This window comes from Somniosus microcephalus, chromosome 16 (assembly GCF_052327205.1).
Source record: "Somniosus microcephalus isolate GS21.2 chromosome 16, FLI_Smic_1.0, whole genome shotgun sequence".
Taxonomy (NCBI): Eukaryota; Metazoa; Chordata; class Chondrichthyes; order Squaliformes; family Somniosidae; genus Somniosus; species Somniosus microcephalus.
Window position 1 is genome coordinate 105013292 of NC_141002.1, and position 20559 is coordinate 105033850.

The following is a 20559-nucleotide window of genomic DNA, read 5'->3' on the forward strand; positions in this document are numbered from 1 at the left end:
CACGGAGGGTGGTTAGGATGTGGAATCCTGAACCACAAACTCTCACATAGAAACATAGAAGATAGGAGCAGGAGTAGGCCATTCGGCCCCTCGAGCCTGTTCTGCCATTTAATGAGATCATGGCTGATCATCCAAACTCAGTACCCTGTCCCTGCCTTCTCCCCATATCCCTTGATCCCTTTAGCCTTAAGAAATATATCTAACTCCTTCTTGAATATATTTAATGAATTGGCCTCAACTGCCTTCTGTGGTAGAGAATTCCACAGGTTCACCACTCTCTGGGTGAAGAAATTCCTCCTCATCCCTGCCCTAAATGGCCTACCCCTTATCCTTAGGCTGTGACCCCTGGTTCTGGACTCCCCCGCCATCGGGAACATCCTTCCTGCATCTAGTCTGTCTAGTCCTGTTAGAATTTTATAAGTTTCAATGAGATCCCCTCTCATTCTTCTAAACTCTAGCAAATATAAGCCAAATCGACCCAATCTCTCTCCATATGTCATTCCTACCATCCCAGGTATCAGTCTGATGAATCTTCGCTGCACTCCCTCCATGGCAAGAACATCCTTCCTCAGATAAGGCGACCAAAACTGCACACAATACTCAAGGTGTGGTCTCACCAAGGCCCTGTACAACTGCAGCAAGACATCCTTGCTCCTGTACTCGAATCCTCTCACTATGAAGGCCAACATACCATTTGCCTTCTTAACCGCCTGCTGCACCTGCATGCTTACCTTCAGCGACTGGTGCACAAGGGCACCCAGGTCTCGTTGCACTTCCCCTTCTCCCAATCTATTGCCGTTTAGATAATCTGCCTTCCTGCTTTTGCCACCAAAGTGGATAACCACGCATATATCCACATTATACTGCATCTGCCATGCGTCTGCCCAATCACCCAACCTGTCCAAATCATCCTGGAGTTTCTCTGCATCCTCCTCACAGCACACGCGCCCACCCAGCTTTGTGTCGTCTGCAAACTTGGAGATATTACATCTAGCTCCCTCCTCTAGATCATTAATATATATTGTGAATAGCTGGGGTCCAAGGACCGATCCCTACGGTACCCCACTAGTCACTGCCTGCCACTTGGAAAAAGACCCGTTTATTCCAACTCTTTGCTTCCTGTCTGCCAACCAGTTCTGTTGTTGAAGCAGTCAATAAATTCTCTTTGATGGTTGCTTGAAAAAGGAATGTTAAAGAAAGACTTCCATTTATATAGCGCCTTTTATGCCCTCCGGATGTCCCATGGAGCCTCATAGAATCAGAATGATACAGCACAGAAGGAGGCCATTCGGCCCATTGTGCCTGTGCCGGCTCTTTGAAAGAGCTCTCCAATTAGTCCCACTCTCCTGCTCTTTCCCCAGAGCCCTGCATATTTTTCCCTTCAAGTATTGATCCAGTTCCCCTTTTGAAAGTTACTATTGAATCTGCTTCCACCGCCCTTTCAGGCAGCGCATTCCAGATCACAGCAACTCGCTGTGTAAAACAGTTTCTCCTCATCTCGCCTCTGGTTCTTTTGCCAATTATCTTCAATCTGTGTCCTCTGGTTACCGACCCTCCTGCCACTGGAAACAGTTTCTCTTTATTTACACTATCAAAAGCCTCTCCTGGGTCACACACAAACCAATATTCACAATCTATTTCTATCCATCTCACCGTGTGGATACTAAAATTTTGCTGTTCGGATTTATCCACTGCAGAGCCACACCCCAGAACAACCTAGTGAGTAACAAATACAAGTACAACCAACACCACCCCCCCCCCCACCCTTCCCTGCCCCCCCCCCCCCCCAAACTCCCTCACCCCCCCACTCCCTGGCCACTCCCCACCCCCTGCTCCCTCCCCCCCCCCCCCACAAACTCCCTCACCTCCCCTCGCACCCCCTGCTCGCTCGCCCCTCCCGACTCCCTCCAGCCCCCCCCACTCCCTCACCCCCCCCCAAACTCCCTCACCCCCCCCCACTCCATTGCGACCCCCCCCCCCCTCCCTCACACCCCCTGCTCACTCACCCCCGGACTCTCTCCAGCCCCTCCCTCACACTCCCCCAAACTCCCTCAACCCCCCCCCCGGCGCCCCCCCCCAGGCGCCCCCTGCTTGCTCGCCCCCCACTCCCTCCAGCCCCCCCGACTCTCTCCAGCCGCCCCCCCGCTCCCTCACCCACCCACTCCCAAGGCGCGCCCCCCCCCCCCCCCCCACTCCTTCACTATAAACCTTCCGAGTAATTGCGCACTCCTTATCTTTACAGGCGATTCTGTCGAGAAAGCTGCTGGTGCCGGAGATGGACGATGTGATGCAGAAAGTGGCCAAGCTCGCTGTTACTGGACAGAGTGAGCCAGTTCGGGTACAGTGTCGTCAGGTCAGTGTCAGACTCAGCGTCGCAAGCTTCAGCGTTCCCTATCGTTTACTCGAAGCGCGCAGTGTTTGTTGTAGATCTGCCAAGTACTTTTGTAATATGGTGGAATTGAGTATCCGTGCACTTGGGGAATTGCTAGATGATCACTGACCCAAACCACCTTCTCCCAGCCTGGGAGCCGCACGATCCAACGGTAATGGAGTTGACCAATCACAGCGATCAATCTCTATCAATGAGTCTACAACAGACCCAGACATGAGGTGAGGAAAACCCCCAGTGGGGGAGCGCTTTGGGGACCAGAGGTCCAAAGTCACGCGATTCTCCCGAGCTCGCTACACTCCCCACACGGCACGTCTCAGATTACTCACATACTGCAGCACAAATTGTTCTTTTCTGACAGAAATATATCTTAATTTATATTGGAATAAATCAACACTAACTGTTTCCATCGTCTCCCTAGGGAACTGGTTGACTTCACCAGAGGTCAGTAACTAATCATTAGATGATTTCTCAGGAACGGGGTAAGCTTTCAGTTTCAGCACGCCCTGCGTATCGGGAACCCGGAGCAAGTGTTCGTGTGCTCAGTACGTGCTCCCGGTCAGCGAAGTGCTGAGGGCAATAGCTTGTCTCCAAGACATGTAACAAAACAGGGTGTGTGTGTGTGTGTCTCTGTGCGTGTGTGTGTGTGTGTGTGTGTGTGTGATCAGCACCTACTGTTCTGACTATCTCATCGTTCTTTCTGTCCGTGTCCATTAGGCGTATATGAAGTTCATTCTGGATTATCCCCTGGGGAAAACGTTGAAAGCTCACCTTGAGTTCATTGTGGCACAGCTTTCGTAAGTTTTGCTTCAGTCTGTGGCTGTTATTTGCTAATATTTTTTAAATAAATGATAGTCCATTGAAGAGGCGCCACGTGGGTGAGGTCCCAATCTTGGGCTGCATCGGAACTGTCAGCCGTGGCTCAGTGGGTGGCACTCTTACCTCTGAGTCAGAAGGTTGTGGATTCATGTCCCAATCCAGAGATTTTAGTCCCATAATCCGGACTGACGCTCCAGTGCAGTACTGATGGAGCGCCGCACTGTCGGAGGGGCAGTACTGAGGGAGCGCTGCACTGTCGGAGGGGCAATACTGAGGGAGCGCTGCACTGTCGGAGGGGCAATACTGAGGGAGCGCTGCACTGTCGGAGGGGCAGTACTGAGGGAGCGCTGCACTGTCGGAGGGGCAATACTGAGGGAGCGCTGCACTGTCGGAGGGGCAATACTGAGGGAGCGCTGCACTGTCGGAGGGGCAATACTGAGGGAGCGCTGCACTGTCGGAGGGGCAGTACTGAGGGAGCGCTGCACTGTCGGAGGGGCAATACTGAGGGAGCGCTGCACTGTCGGAGGGGCAATACTGAGGGAGCGCTGCACTGTCGGAGGGACAGTACTGAGGGAGTGCCGCACTGTCGGAGGGACAGTACTGAGGGAGTGCCGCACTGTCGGAGGGACAGTACTGAGGGAGTGCCGCACTGTCGGAGGGGCAGTACTGAGGGAGCGCTGCACTGTCGGAGGGGCAGTACTGAGGGAGTGCCGCACTGTCGGAGGGACAGTACTGAGGGAGTGCCGCACTGTCGGAGGGACAGTACTGAGGGAGTGCCGCACTGTCGGAGGGACAGTACTGAGGGAGTGCCGCACTGTCGGAGGGGCAGTACTGAGGGAGTGCCGCACTGTCGGAGGGACAGTACTGAGGGAGCGCTGCACTGTCGGAGGGGCAGTACTGAGGGAGCGCTGCACTGTCGGAGGGGCAGTACTGAGGGAGCGCTGCACTGTCGGAGGGGCATTACTGAGGGAGTGCCGCACTGTCGGAGGGACAGTACTGAGGGAGCGCTGCACTGTCGGAGGGGCATTACTGAGGGAGTGCCGCACTGTCGGAGGGACAGTACTGAGGGAGTGCCGCACTGTCGGAGGGGCATTACTGAGGGAGCGCTGCACTGTCGGAGGGGCATTACTGAGGGAGTGCCGCACTGTCGGAGGGACAGTACTGAGGGAGTGCCGCACTGTCGGAGGGGCAGTACTGAGGGAGCGCTGCACTGTCGGAGGGGCAGTACTGAGGGAGCGCTGCACTGTCGGAGGGGCAGTACTGAGGGAGCGCTGCACTGTCGGAGGGGCAATACTGAGGGAGCGCTGCACTGTCGGAGGGACAGTACTGAGGGAGCGCCGCACTGTCGGAGGGGCAGTACTGAGGGAGCGCTGCACTGTCGGAGGGGCAGTACTGAGGGAGCGCCGCACTGTCGGAGGGACAGTACTGAGGGAGCGCTGCACTGTCGGAGGGGCAATACTGAGGGAGCGCTGCACTGTCGGAGGGGCAATACTGAGGGAGCGCTGCACTGTCGGAGGGACAGTACTGAGGGAGCGCTGCACTGTCGGAGGGGCAGTACTGAGGGAGCGCTGCACTGTCGGAGGGGCAGTACTGAGGGAGCGCTGCACTGTCGGAGGGGCATTACTGAGGGAGTGCCGCACTGTTGGAGGGACAGTACTGAGGGAGCGCTGCACTGTCGGAGGGGCATTACTGAGGGAGTGCCGCACTGTCAGAGGGACAGTACTGAGGGAGTGCCGCACTGTCGGAGGGGCATTACTGAGGGAGCGCTGCACTGTCGGAGGGGCATTACTGAGGGAGTGCCGCACTGTCGGAGGGACAGTACTGAGGGAGTGCCGCACTGTCGGAGGGGCAGTACTGAGGGAGCGCTGCACTGTCGGAGGGGCAGTACTAAGGGAGCGCTGCACTGTCGGAGGGGCAGTACTGAGGGAGCGCTGCACTGTCGGAGGGGCATTACTGAGGGAGTGCCGCACTGTCGGAGGGACAGTACTGAGGGAGCGCTGCACTGTCGGAGGGGCATTACTGAGGGAGTGCCGCACTGTCGGAGGGACAGTACTGAGGGAGTGCCGCACTGTCGGAGGGGCATTACTGAGGGAGTGCCGCACTGTCGGAGGGGCAGTACTGAGGGAGCGCTGCACTGTCGGAGGGGCATTACTGAGGGAGTGCCGCACTGTCGGAGGGGCATTACTGAGGGAGTGCCGCACTGTCGGAGGGGCAGTACTGAGGGAGCGCCGCACTGTCGGAGGGGCTGTACTGAGGGAGTGCTGCACTGTCGGAGGGGCAGTACTGAGGGAGCGCCGCACTGTCAGAGGGGCAGTACTGATGGAGCGCTGCACTGTCGGAGGGGCAGTACTGAGGGAGCGCTGCACTGTCGGAGGGGCAGTACTGATGGAGCGCTGCACTGTCGGAGGGGCAGTACTGAGGGAGCGCTGCACTGTCGGAGGGGCAGTACTGATGGAGCGCTGCACTGTCGGAGGGGCAGTACTGATGGAGCGCTGCACTGTCGGAGGGGCAGTACTGATGGAGCGCTGCACTGTCGGAGGGGCAGTACTGATGGAGCGCCGCACTGTCGGAGGGGCTGTACTGAGGGAGTGCTGCACTGTCGGAGGGGCTGTACTGATGGAGCGCTGCACTGTCGGAGGGGCTGTACTGAGGGAGTGCTGCGCTGTCGGAGGGGCAGTACTGATGGAGCGCTGCACTGTCAGAGGGGCAGTACTGAGGGAGCACAGCACTGTCGGAGGGGCAGTACTGATGGAGCGCTGCACTGTCGGAGGGGCAGTACTGAGGGAGCGCTGCACTGTCGGAGGGGCTGTACTGAGGGAGTGCTGCGCTGTCGGAGGGGCAGTACTGATGGAGCGCTGCACTGTCGGAGGGGCAGTACTGAGGGAGCGCAGCACTGTCGGAGGGGCAGTACTGAGGGAGCGCTGCACTGTCGGAGGGGCAGTACTGAGGGAGCGCTGCACTGTCAGAGGGGCAGTACTGAGGGAGCGCTGCACTGTCGGAGGGGCAGTACTGAGGGAGCGCAGCACTGTCAAAGGTGCCGTCTATTCAGATGCGACGTTAACCTGAGGCCCCAGCCGCCCCCTCGGGTGGATGGAAAGGATCCCGTGGCACTATTTCAAAGAATCGGAGCGAGTTTGCCTGGACAATATTTATCTCTCAACATCATCAAAACAGATTAATTTTTTTTATCACGTTGTTTGTGGGAGCTTGCTGTGCGCAAATTGGCTGTCTTGGTTCCCTACATTACAACAGTGACTGCACTTCAAAAGAACTTCATTGGCTTTAAAGCGCCTTGGGACGTCCTGAGGCTGTGAAAGGCGCTATAGAAATGCAAGTTCTTTTCATGGGGGAGCGGCGTCAGTCGGCGATTACACAGCTCACACGGGGGAGCAATACTCTTTCCTGGTGATGGATTCCACGCAGCGCCCTGGAGGTCCCGCGCAGGTCGCTCACCGGCCTTTAAATGGGAAAACCACACAGCCAGTTAAAGGGGCCGTGCATCCAAAAGAATTTAGAGGGAACAGTGGTGGTTTCACATGGTGACTGGCTCGAAGAAACAGTGGAATAAAAATTTACGGAAAAGCGCCTTGGGGTGGGGAAAAATCAACCAAATGGAAACTGTATTAATTTCTAAACAAAATGTTTGATTTTCTCTTGTGTTTAGCTATGAACATGAAATAGGAAGAGAATCGGCGTTGGAAATGCTGGCTTATATCTTCCAGTCCTTTCCTCAGGTGCGTTCATGTGTCTTTCAGTAGCCTATTGCTGTAGTCCCAGTCACCAAACATCTGGCTTACCATCTGGACTTTGAACAAAGAGGGACTTGCACAGATGCTAGCTGCACTTGTAAATACCAGAAATAATATCAGCAGCTCAAGAGCTGTTATAATCCAGTAATCACTGCCATTGCTTCTTTTCAAAAGAACCCTTGTGAAAAGTAACGTGATTGGACTAGAGAGGATACAGAGGAGATTTACCAGGATGTTGCACCCCAGGACTGGAGAATTTTACTACGAGGAAAGATTGGATAGGCTGCGGTTTATTTTCTTTGGAACAGAGGAGGCTGAGGGGAGACCTTATTGAGGTGTATAAAATTATGAGGGGCCGGGATAGAGTGGACAGGAAGGACCTATTTCCCTTAGCAGAGAGGTCAATAACCAGGGGGCAGCGATTTAAAGTAATTGGTAGAAGGATTAGAGGGGAGTTGAGGAGAACTGTTTTCACCCAGAGGGTGGTGGGGGTCTGGAACTCACTGCCTGAAAGGGTGGTCGAGGCAGAAACCCTCATCACATTTAAAAAGTACTTGGATGTGCACTTGAAGTACCGTAACCTGCAGGGCTACGGACCAAGAGCTGGGAAGTGGGATTAGGCTGGAGAGCTTTTTTTCGGCCGGCAGGGACACGATGGGCCGAATGGCCTCCTTCTGCGCCGTAAATTTTTATGATTCTATGTGTATTAAAAAGTACTGTGCCCAGCACACATCCATCACACTCCATATGTCACATTTCATTACAGATGTAAAACAATATTCTTTTTAAAAAGGCAGGCGTTTCATCTGGGGCTCTCTGACCTGGAGCCTGAAATTTACAAGCGATTCTACTGAATTCTAATTGTAGCCAGGGTCACCTGGATCCCACGGGGAGTAAGTACATGGTCAGTGTACTTAAACGGACATGCCTCTATTAAATCTCCCCTTAACTGCCTGCTCTAAGGAGAACAATCCCAGCTTCTCTAGTCAAAACTGAAACTATTACTCTCTCAGCATAATATAGAGAAATAACTAACAGGTACAGTGCATTGGTAGCTTCCAGCCTGTCTCTGCTGCAGCTACTGACTGCCATTGTGGGCTTTCTCTCTTTATCGTGTACCAGTCAGAAGGTGGCTGATGAAGTGGTTCACTTGGCCTCCAGTGCAGCTTATTATAAAGATACTGAGATTAAACCAGCAGATTAATAGTTAAACAAAAGCAAAATACTGCGGCTGCTGGAAATCTGAAATAAGAACAGAAAATGCTGGAAATACTCAGCAGGTCAGGCAGCGTCTGTGGAGAGAGAAACAAAGTTAACGTTTCAGGTCGATGACCCTTCATCAGAACTGGAAAAAGTTAGAGATTTAACAGTTTATAAGCAAGTACAGTGCTGCAATTTGGAGGGGGGGAGAACAAAAGGGAAAGGTCTGTGTTAGGGTGGGGGAGAGCAAAACTAGGGGCCATAAATATCAGATCGTCACTAATAAATCCAATAGGGAGTTCAGGAGAAATGTCTTCACCCAGAGAGTGGTGAGAATGTGGAACTCGCTACCACAGGGAGTGGTGGAGGCAAATAGCAGAGATGCATTTAAAAGGAAGCTGGATAAACACACGAGGGAGAAAGGAATAGAAGGATATGCTGATAGGGTGAGATGAAGAGGGGTGGGAGGAGGCTCATGTGGAGCAGAAACACCGGCACGGACCAGTTGGGCCGAATGGCCTGTTTCTGTGCTGTTAATTCTATGCAATACTGTGTAAACCTCTATTAAATCTCCCCTTGACCTTCTCTGCTCTAATGACAACACTCCCAGCTTCTCAAGTCCAAACTGAAACTATTGCTCTCTGAGCACAGCCCTGCAGTCATAAAGTACGCAGCATATTTCTGAATGCCTTTGTTGACTCTGGCAGGATCTGCTTCACCAGCACTGCGCCCTTTTCTTCGTTCCTGTGGCGCTGATGATTGTCAATGACGATTCTCCAAAGTGTAAGAAGATGGCGGCTCTGGCAGCCCAGTCACTGTTGAGCAAAGTTGATGAGCGGCAGAAGGACTTGATCTTTTCTTTGGTCTTGACGTGGTTTGAAAGTAAAAAGGTAGGACCTTGCGCCTGAAACTGTTTGAAAAGCGTTTGTGACATTGTGAGAGTGTCTCTCCACACGTGGCCATTTTGGTGGGGGGGGGGGCGCTGAGTGTGCAGAGACATTTAAAAGGGGATTAGAAAAAAATTAAAAAGTTGCATTTCTATAGCGCCTTCCACGGCCTCGGGGCGCCCCAAAGCACTTTACAGCCAACAAAGTACTTTGTGGAAGTGTAGTCACTGTTTAATGTAGGAAACGCAGCAGGCAATTTGCGCACAGCAAGATCCCACAAGCAACGGTGCGATAATGACCAGATCAGGCAAGGATTTGAAAAAGAAGGAAATAGGATTATACAGCTCCAATTGGAAAGAGAGCTTGCTACTGTAAATTCCATAGTTTTATGTACTTGATAAAATAACTTGCATTTATATAGCACCTTTAATGTAGAAAGACATTCCAAGGCGCTTCACAGAAACTTAATCAGACAAAAATGGGTGCCGTGCCAAAGAAGGAGCTATTAGGACAGATGACCAAAAGCTTGGTCAAAGAGGGAGGTTTTGAGGAGTGTCTTAAAGGAGGAGAGAGAGGTGGAGAGTTTAGGGAGGGAATTCCAGAGCTTAGGGCCTTGACAACTGAAGGCACGGCCACCAATGGTGGAGCGATAAAAATCGGGGATGCGCAAGAGGCCGGAATTGGAGGAGTGCCGAGATCATGTGGGGGCGGGGGTGTCGTAGTTCTGGACACGATTACAGAGATAGGGAGGGGCAAGGCCATGGGGATGAGAATTTTAACTATTATAAGGCAATGATGTTTAATCTTAATGAAAACTCAGGGTGGTGTACCTGTTCCAGATCTCCCACCGTCGGTTGGCTGCCCACACCTGTGGTCTTTTTGCTGAAGCAGAAGGAATCGCCTTTGAGAGACGTATTGCGACTGTTCTTCCGATCCTTGAAGCAGAAATTAATCCCGAAAGATTCCAGAATGTGAGTGCTGCGGGTAGATGTATCACGCTGTGCATTCTTTGACTGATTGTCGCATCTTGGGATTTCTTTAAAGAGCTGGGCGGGCGTCTGTTCACACCATGAAATTATTTTAAGCGTAAATGCGAGATTGTAGGGCTATTGCTTCATGACTCAAATCTCCCGTTGACCACCTCTGCTCCAAGAACAGCCCCAGTTTCTCCAGTCTCTCCACATAACTGAAGTCCCGCAATCCCGGATACCATTCTAGTAAATCTCCTCTGCCCCCTCTCCAAGGTCTTGATAAATGATTGAAGGGGAAAAGTTTGCAGGGCTGTGCGAAAAGAGCGGGGGAGTGGGATTAATTAGAGAGCTCGTTCAAAGAGGCACAATGGGCCGAATGCTGTAAGATTCTATGATTAAAAAGTTCGCAACTCTCGCCATGGTCGCACAAAAAACAAGACAGATCTGGAGCCATCTCTGATCTATGGGTAGAGTACCGTGGCTTTCTTGTAACTTCTTGTCTGTTTCTGCTTTTCATTCAGATCCAGGAGGAAGCGGAAGAGAAGGCTGCAGACCGTTTGCTCTTCTGCCTCCTGACTCTGATCGTGAAACTGGTGAAGGAATGCAACTTCATCCAGCTGCTCAAACCAGGTGCCGTTCTCTCCGCCATCTGGGGTAAGTTCAGGCCCGATACTGTCAGCTGTGTCCCGGGCATCGCTCACCGGCAGCTGCAGGGTGGGGGGGGAGGCACTTGGAGCCGGGAGGTGATGTCCAGCCACTAAGAGGGAGCTGAGTCTCACCTGCTCTGTCCCTTTAGGATCATGGCTGAAATGCGACACGGAAACTTGTCAGACGGACAGAGTGCGTCGACGGTTGAATGTTTTCTCTTTAATAAAAATGTAATCTAGATTTATTTCTATTGTCTGGAGAAAATAGTTTGTGTCTGAAGATTCACAACCCTCTGAGTGAAGAAATTTCTCCTCATCTCAGTCTTAAATGGCCGACCCCGTATCCTGAGACTGTGACCCCTGGTTCTAGACTCTCCAGTCAGGGGAAACATCCTCTCAGCATCTACCCTGTCAAACTCTCTAAGAATTTTATACGTTTCAATGAAATCACCTCACAATCTTCTAAACTGCAGAGGGTGCAAAATAGATTTACAAGGATGACACAGTAAACTCTTGTTTAAACGGCACTTAATCATCCAGAATTCTTTAATAACCGGCAAAATAGATAACCGGTAATCTTGCCGAATCCATCCATTTTTCGTTTTTCTGAGTTTCCCGCGGTGGCCGAGTTAGTCAGTGGTTTTTATTTATTTTTTGTTAAAAATTGCCTACACCTCTGTTATCCGGAATTTTTAATCAACCGGCACCATCCTGGTCCCGTCGGTGCCGGATACGAAAGAGTTTACTGTACCAGAAATGCGAGGGTATACCTATCAGGATGAACAGGCTGGGTCTCTTTCTTTTCTTGAAAAGAGAAGGCAGAGGGGTGACCTAATAGAGGTCTTTAAAATTATGAAAGGTTTTGATAGAGTGGATACAGAGAGAATGTTTCCACTTGTGGGGATGAGCAAAACTAGAGGCCATCAATATAAGATAGTCACCAAGAAATCCAATAGGGAATTCAGAAGAAACTTCTTTACCCAGAGAGTGGTGAGAATGTGGAACTCGCTACCACAGGGAGTGGTTGAAGCGAATAGTATCGATACATTTAAGGGGAGGCTGGACAAACATCAGAGGGAGAAGGGAATAGAGGGTTATACTGACAGATTTAGATGAGGAAAGACGGGAGGAGGCTCGAGTGGAGCATAAACACCGGCATGGACTGGTTGGGCCGAATGGCCTGTTTCTGTGCCGTATATCCTGTGTAACATCTTGTGGCTCTGATCAAATGCTGTTTTGTAAAGCTCCTGTGAAGCACTGTGGGACTTTTTATTACGTTAAAGGCATTATATAAATGCAAGTTGTTGTTGTTTAGCCACAGGGAAAATGTGTTTCTCGGGGAAGTATTTGTAGGTTTGTACGCTGGAGTGGTAAAGTTGTTTCCCTGGGCTCTACTGAAACCGAATCTGCTAATTCGCCCACAGGTCACATCCAGGCCCACCTGTTCTACCCTCACTCCTGGGTTTGGCTCACCTCGGCCCAGCTCTTTGGAATGCTGTTCGCTTCTCACAAGCCCGAAGAGCTGATGGCCAAGTGGAACGCCGGCAAGCCGCCGATCGCAGCAAAGAATTCATCGGAGACGCCAGCGATGCGGTTTCTGTTGGAAGAGCTGGATGTAAAGGTAGCGTCCTATCCGAGGGAGATCTCCTGGTGCGCGCGGCAGCCCGACGGTGCACATCAGATATTCGGACACGGAGGGCGTCGCGGTTGGACTCTATCCGCTTGTTAATTGGTATCGATATAACTATCAGGAAAGACTGAACAAGCTGGGGATCACTTCTCTCGGGGCGACCTGATCGTGGTCTTTAAGATTATGAAGGGGTTTGACAGGGTAGACGTAGAGAATGTGTTTCCACTTGTGGGGGAGACCAGAACTAGAGGCCATCAATATAAGATAGTCACTAATAAATCCAATAGGGAATTTAGGAGAAACTTCTTTACCCAGAGTGGTGAGAATGTGGAACTCGCTACCACAGGGAGTGGTTGAGGTGAATAGATGCATTTAAGGGGAAGCTGGATACGCTCTTGCCATAGAGAGAGTGCAGCGAAGATTCACCAGACTGATACCTGGGATGGCAGGAATGACGTATGAAGAGAGATTGGGTCGATTGGGCTTATATTCACTAGAGTTTAGAAGAATAACGGGATCTCATTGAAACTTATAAAATTCTAACAGGACTAGACAGACTAGATGCAGGAAGGCTGTTCCCGATGGCGGGGGAGTCCAGAACCAGGGGTCACAGTCTAAGGATAAGGGGTAAGCCATTTAGGACAGAGATGAAACATAGAAACATAGAAGATAGGAGCAGGAGTAGGCCTTCGGCCCCTCGAGCCTGCTCCGCCATTCAATGAGATCATGGCTGATCATCCCTGCCTTCTCCCCATTTCCCTTGATCCCTTTAGCCTTAAGAAATTTATCTAACTCCTTCTTGAATATATTTAATGAATTGGCCTCAACTGCCTTCTGTGGTAGAGAATTCCACAGGTTCACCACTCTCTGGGTGAAGAAATTCCTCCTCATCTCTGTCCTAAATGGCTTACCCCTTATCCTTAGACTGTGACCCCTGGTTCTGGACTCCCGCACCATTGGGAACATCCTTGCTGCATCTAGTCTGTCTAGTCCTGTTAGAATTTTATAAGTTTCAATGAGATCCCCTCTCATTTTTCTAAACTCCAGCGGGTAAAAGCCCAATCGACCCAATCTCTCCTCGTACGTCATTCCTGCCATCCCAGGTATCAGTCTAGTGAATCTTCGCTGCACTCCTTCCATGGCAAGAACATCCTTCCTCAGAAAGGGCGACCAAAACTGCACACAAAACTCAAGGTGTGGTCTCACCAAGGCCCTGTACAACTGCAGCAAGACATCCTTGTTCCTGTACTCGAATCGTCTCGCTACGAAGGCCAACATACCATTTGCCGCCTTAAACGCCTGCTGCACCTGCATGCTTACCTTCAGCGACTAGTGCACAAGGACACCCAGGTCTCGTTGCACTTCCCCTCCTCCCAATCTATTGCCGTTCAGATAATCTGCCTTCCTATTTTTGCCACCAAATTGGATAACCTCGCATTTATCCACATTATACGGCATCTGCCCAGTCAGCCAACCTGTCCAAAACATACTGGAGTTTCTCGGCATCCTCCTCACAGCACACACGCCCACCCAGCTTTGTGTCGTCTGCAAACTTGGAGATATTACATCTAGTTTCCTCGTCTAGATCATTAATATATATTGTGAATAGCTGGGGTCCTAGCACCGATCCCTGCGGTACCCCACTAGTCACTGCCTGCCACTCGGAAAAAGACCCGTTTATTCCAACTCTTTGCTTCCTGTCCGCCAACCAGTTCTCTATCCAAGTCAGTACCTTGCCCCCAATCCCTTGTGCTTTAACTTTACACGCTAATCTCTTATGCGGGACCTTATCGAAAGCCTTCTGAAAGTCCAAATACACCACATCCACTGGTTCTCCCTTATCTATGCTACCAGTTACATCCTCAAAAAAATTCCAGTAGATTAGTCAAGCACGATTTACCTTTAGTAAATCCATGTTGACTTTGTCCGATCCTGTCACTGTTTTCCAAGTGCTATTACATCTTTTATAATGGACTCTAGCATTTTCCCCACTACCGATGTCAGGCTTACCGGTCTATAATTCCCCGTTTTCTCTCTACCGCCTTTTTTAAATAGTGGGGTTACATTAGCTACCCTCCAATCCATGGGAACTGTGCCAGAGTCTATAGAATTTTGGAAGATGACCAGCAATGCATCTACTATTTCTAGGGCCACTTCCTTAAGTACCCTGGGATGTAGATTATCAGGCCCTGGGGATTTATCGGCCTTCAATCCTGTCAATTTCCCTAACACCATTTCCCTACAAATACTGATTTCTTTCAATTCCTCCCTCTCATTAGACCCTATGGTCCCCGACATCTCTGGGAGGTTATTTGTGTCCTCCTTTGTGAAGACAGAACCAAAGTATGTATTTAATTGGTCAGCCATTTCTTTGTTCCCCATTATAAATTCCCCTGATTCTGACTGCAAGGGACCTACACTTGACTTCACCAATCTTTTTCTCTTCACATATCTATAGAAGATTTTACAGTCAGTTTTTATGTTACCTGCAAGCTTACTCTCATACTCTATTTTCCCCAGTACTGCCCCTCAGACAGTGCGGCGCTCCCTCAGAAGGTGCAGCGCTCCCTCAGTACTGCCCCTCCGACAGTGCAGCGCTCCCTCGGTACTGCCCCTCCAACAGTGCAGCGCTCCCTCGGTACTGCCCCTCCGACAGTGCGGCACTCCCTCAGTACTGCCCCTCCAATAGTGCGGCACTCCCTCAGTACTGCCCCTCCAATAGTGCGGCACTCCCTCAGTACTGCCCCTTCGTCAGTGCAGCGCTCCCTCAATACTGCCCCTCCAACAGTGCGGCGCTCCCTCAGTACTGCCCCTCTGACAGTGCGGCGCTCCCTCAGTACTGCACTGGGAGTGACAGCCTAGACTTTGGGGTCAAGTCTCTGGAGTGGGACTTGAACCCACAACTTTCTGACCCAGAGGCGAGAGAATGCTGAAGCCAACAATTGTAATAAAACAGCTGCAGTTATTACATTACATGTTGCTGTTTGGTGAAATGAAGATTAGATGGTGAACTGCCTTGTTTATGATGTATGCGAGGGTGGGATAGTGAGAGGTTACAGCACCCTTTCCTGGCCGACCTTACTGGATCGATCTCTCACTGCTGTTGTTAAGTAACTTGCTTAACAACGAGTTACATCGTCGAGAGCAGGCTATCATCACCGAGGCTGGAAGTGGTTGCGATTGTTTCAGTCAGGGAAGGTTGCCCTTGGTAACAGCTGCATTTCCTATAATGGGCCCTTGAGATTCCATTACCGATGACCAATGTCTCTCTGCACAGTGGAGGTGAATTCACTGAAGCTTGATTTTCAGCCTCTTGCAGTGCTGGCAGACAGTGGCGTGGCTGATCATTGTCAATTCTGCAACAGATTAAAGGAAACTTCCTTCAGATTTAGGCCATTGCAGTCTAATAAAGAAAGAACTTGCATTTAGATAAAGCACCTTATCGCATCCTCAGGACGTCCTTTCATGACCTCAGGACATCCCAAAGCCCTTTACAGCCAATGAAGTACTTTTTGAAGTGTAGTCACTGTTATAATGTAGGAAACGCGGCAGTCAATTTGCGCACAGCAAGCTCCCACTAACAGCAATGTGATAATGACCAGATAATCTGTTTGTGATGTTTGTTGAGGGATAAATATTAGCCAGGACACCAGGGAGAACTCCCCTGCTCTTCTTCGCAATAGTGCAGATGGGGCCTCGGTTTAACATCTCATCCGAAAGATGGCACCTTCGACAGTGCAGCACTCCCTCAGTACTGCACTGGAGTGTCAGCCTGGATTATGTGCTCAAGTCTCTGGAGTGGGACTTGAACCCACGACCTTCTGACTCAGAGGCGAGAGTGCTGCCCACTGAGCCACGGCTGACATGTTGGGCCGAATGGCTTGTTTCTGTTCTGAACACTCAATGTAACTCCACCCCAAGTGATCTCCTGGGAGAGGCAGAACACCAGATAAAAACCCAGGGCAGTTAGTGGGGAAAATCTGGGGAATTCTTCTCCGACCCTCCTTAGGCTATCGGTAGTTAGTCCAGGAGACCACTCTGGCCCTGAATTCCCTGCAGTGCTGACCTCTTGTTCAAGGTGATCTCCGCCCCAGCCAGAAACCGGTCCAGCTCTTGCTTGAAGGAATTCAGCGAACCAGCATCCAGCGCACAAGACAACAGCCTGTTCCAGAGGTCCCCTTTCCTCTGGGAAAAGAACCACCTCCTGACATCTCACCTAGATCTGGCCTTGTTCAGCTTGGGACAGGAGCGATGTGTGTGCCTGCTTTGTACAGGCCACATAAACCTACCGCTGTGGAGACATTCCCTCGCCATTAAGGGAAATTCATTCCCTTTTCCCCCACGGGGAATAATCGCTGATGTGAATTTATTATTCTCAATAGGATATGGTTGCTGTGGAAACTGCCTCTGAATCAAACAAGGTGATTGCACAACAGAGAGAGCTGCAGCCCTTATAAATGCAGGATTTGGATAAATACTTGAAAAGGAAAGAGCTGTGAGGAAAGAACAGGAGAGCGGGACTAATTGGATAGCTGTACCAAAGAGCTGGCGCAGACACGATGGGCCGAATGGCGTCCTGTGCTGTATCGTTCTATGATTGTTGATTGACTGGGTTACTCTTGTGCATTCCGATTTCTGTGAAGCTCACACTTGAGTGATTGAGTAAATTAGATCAGATTGAGTAGAATGGGCCAATACTCTCTGGAGTTTAGAAGAATGAGAGCTGATCTCATTGAAATGTATCAAATTCTGAGGGGGATTGACAGGGTCGATGCTGAGAGGCTGTTTCCCTCTGGCTGGAGAGTCTAGAACTAGGGGGCATAGTCTCAGGATAAGGGGTCGGCCATTTAAGACTGAGATGAGGAGGAATTTCTTCACTCAGAGGGTTGTGAATCTTTGGAATTCTCTGCCCCAGAGGGCTGTGGATGCTCAGTCATTGAGTATATTCAAGGCTGAGATCGATAGAGTTTTGGACTCTAGGGGAATCGAGGGATATGGCGATCAGGCGGGAAAGTGGAGTTGAGGTCGAAGATCAGCCATGATCTTATTGAATGACGGAGCAGGCTCGAGGGGCCGACTCCTGCTCCTAGTTCTTGTGATGTTATGAGCTTAAATCCTAAATTTATCACATGCTCTTAAAAATTGTAACGATTTGTGTTTCAGACTAAAGACTTGGCTTTAGCCTTTTGTCACCAGCTGCAGTCGAAGTTCCTGGATCAGACGTTGGGCGAACAGGTACGAGGGGCATTTCATGACTCTATTGCCCGGGATGGGAAGGGCAGGGTCTGGATGCGATTAGAACAGGAAGCGGTCAATGTAAAAGGGGTCACCGAAGGAGATCGACAAATTGCCCAGTTTATGTTTACCTCAAAATCATCTTTAAACATTACGTCCTTTGGTGCCAAATTTCCTTTAGCTTTGCTGCTCACATTTTACCATCTCCTGTTACTTAGAAACATTCTTTATCAGTTCATGAGAACTCTAAATGAGGAAGTACAGGAAACTTTTTTATCCGGCACCGACGGGACCGGCGTGGTGCCGATTGATCAAAAAGCCCGGATTACAGAGAGGTATAGTTAGCAAGGTACGAGAGCCCCGTACACAGCCATAGGTGCAGGAGCCCTGGTTACATGGCACTTGTGCAGGAGTCCCAGTTACACGGCCACTAATATGAAGTAAAACTTACCTGAAACTACTCTTGAATTTTGCCGGTTAAGAGAGATTTCCGGATATTTAGGTGCTGGTTAAAAAAGAGTTTCCTGTAGTACGTAAGGAAGAAAGAACTTGCATTTAACTAGTGTGTTAGATCTTAATGAACTCTGAGTTCTTGGACAAGACACCAATAGGCAGCAGCCAGTATGTTTGAGCAATAGGTCAAGATTTATTAAGCTTACAGCGTAATCAATACTTGACAAAAGGCAATAGTTTTAACGAGTAGCTCACAGCCCTTGGTCTCTGGAACCTCTCGGACACAGATGACGTCGTCTTAAGTCTGTTCCTTTGTTCTTGCAGTAAGTCTGTGTAAAATTGTTCTTTGAGTATCGAGGTTTTAACCCTTTACTTATCGAAAGTTGGTTTGGCCAGTGTCCATATATAGTCTTTAACAAAATCACCTTTTTTAATTGGTTCTAATGGTCAAATTACCATTGTCACTCGGACTAAGGTAGCATCCCGCCTTTCCAGTATTGTCCCGTCAACCCTATCCTGCTGTCTTGTTAACTTGTTTATAGTTTTTCACCCCATTGGAATTGACCATATCTCTTTCATTTCCTGCCTCCCTGGTACAAGGTCTTTCTACCAAGGGCCCATATCAGCACTGTTTCACTAGTCTTGAAGTATCCAGATTATCTCACTTTAATCTACCAGATAAATACCTTATCTCCATTATCTCTCATTTTATGTCCTTATACTAATTATTTTTTAAATATCTTTGCAATTAATTTTGTTAAGCGAATTCTAACTTCTACTTAGCATCATATGTTATTTAGCAATTTAACCTTCACTCGCAGCCTGTGGCTGTTTGTTATCAAAACTTAGTCAAAACTGCTTCTGACTGTCTTTGCAGCTGCATTTTGAACAAGTCTTAGTTTTTTAGTTACCCAGGAGTAATTATGGATAATATTATTTGGTCAATGGCTACACTTGAATTTATATGTATATGATTCTCGTCTAAATATCAGCCTTTGTACAAGTGTCTTATCCTCAGGATGTCCCAAAGCGCTTCACAGCCAATGAAGTACTTTTTTTGAAGTGTGGTCACTGTTGTGATGTAGGAAACGGGGCAGCCAAATTGCGCACAGCAAGCTCCCACAAACAGCAATGTGATAATGACCAGATAATCTGTTTTAGTGATGTTGGTTGAGGGATAAATATTGGCCAGGACACCGGGGAGAACTCCCCTGCTCTTCTTCGAAATAGTGCCGTGGGATCTTTTACATCTACCTGAGAGAGCAGACGGGGCCTCGGTTTAACGTTCAATTTGAAAGAGGACCCCTCCAGTATTGCAACGCGCGCTCAGTACAGAGTGTTTCAATTACATGACATCTAGAAACTTTTAAGTAGGTTAAAACGTTGGCAACGTGTACAGTGCTTTAGTCTGTCTTGATTAGCTTGTTCACAAAAATTCAAAGGCAGCCTCGTGAAATTCAACATTCTTGTCGCAAACAGGTCGTAAAGAACTTGCTGTTTGTGGCCAAAGTCATCTATCTCTTGGGGCCTGTTGATCATGGCGATGTGAAGAAGGAAGAGGAGACGGTGGAAAGTGATGAAGAAACTGGAGTTGAGGAGACTGGGGAAGAGATGGCCGGAAACGCAGCTTCTGATCTTGTCGAAGAGAAGAAAGCAACCCTGATGTGGGTGATCAGAAAACTCTGTACGTTTGCGAAGAGAGAAGCGGCCCACACCCCAAAAATTCCTTTGAAGGTATTGTTCATTTCATGGACTACAGCTTGCATTTCTGTAATGCCCCAAGTCAGTTCACACACAATCATAGAATAGTACAGCACAGAAGAAGGCCATTCGGCCCATCGAGTCTGTGCCGGCTGTTTCGAAGAGCAATCCAGTCAGTCCCACTCCCCCACTCTTTCCCCATATCCCTGCAATTTTTTCTCCTTCAAGTATTTATCCAATTCCCCTTTGAAGGCTACTATTGAATCTGTATCCACCGCCCTATCAGGCAGCGCATTCCAAATCCTAACCACTCGTTGTGTAAAAATGTTTTTCCTCATGTCACCTCTGGTTCTTTTGCCAATCACCTTAAATCTGTGCCCTCTGGTTATCGACCCTTCAGTCATTGCAAACGGTTTCTCTTTATTTACTCTATCGAAACCCTTCATGATTTTAAACACCTCTATCAAATTTCCTCTTCCCCATCTCTGCTCCGACATCAGGCAGCACAAACTGACCGGTGGTAGAAAAATAGGGAAGGTTGACTGAAAGCAAGGTCAAAAGCTAAGTTTATGAGGAGACTTTGAAACACAGAGGGGGAAGTAATAATGGGGGGGGTGGGGGGGAGGGCATAGGAACAGGAGGAGGCCCTTGAGCTCCTCGAGCCTGTTCCGCCATTTAATGAGTTCATGGCTGATCTGTATCCTGACTCCATCTGCCCTCCTTGGCACCTTAATACCCTTAATAGCAAAAATCTATCGATCTCAGATTTAACATTATTAATTGAGCCCCAGCATCGACTGCTCTTTGTGGGAGAGAGTTCCACACTTCTACCACCCTTTGAAGAAGTGTTTCCTAACTTCTCTCCTCAATGGCCTGGC

The 20559-nt window shown here is 49.6% G+C and overlaps 1 protein-coding gene across 1 annotated transcript in view; it reads left to right on the plus strand.

The window, feature by feature from the left end:
- The window catches only part of utp20 (UTP20 small subunit processome component), a 148413-nt gene that overhangs the window by 121575 nt on the left and 6279 nt on the right, over window positions 1-20559 (plus strand). The window contains exons 47-55 of the mRNA XM_086009734.1: window positions 2243-2353; window positions 3107-3186; window positions 6873-6942; window positions 8865-9047; window positions 9884-10015; window positions 10537-10669; window positions 12087-12283; window positions 17456-17527; window positions 19460-19714. Coding sequence (XP_085865860.1) covers window positions 2243-2353; window positions 3107-3186; window positions 6873-6942; window positions 8865-9047; window positions 9884-10015; window positions 10537-10669; window positions 12087-12283; window positions 17456-17527; window positions 19460-19714 — 1233 coding nt within the window. The remainder of the gene's footprint in view (window positions 1-2242; window positions 2354-3106; window positions 3187-6872; window positions 6943-8864; window positions 9048-9883; window positions 10016-10536; window positions 10670-12086; window positions 12284-17455; window positions 17528-19459; window positions 19715-20559) is intronic.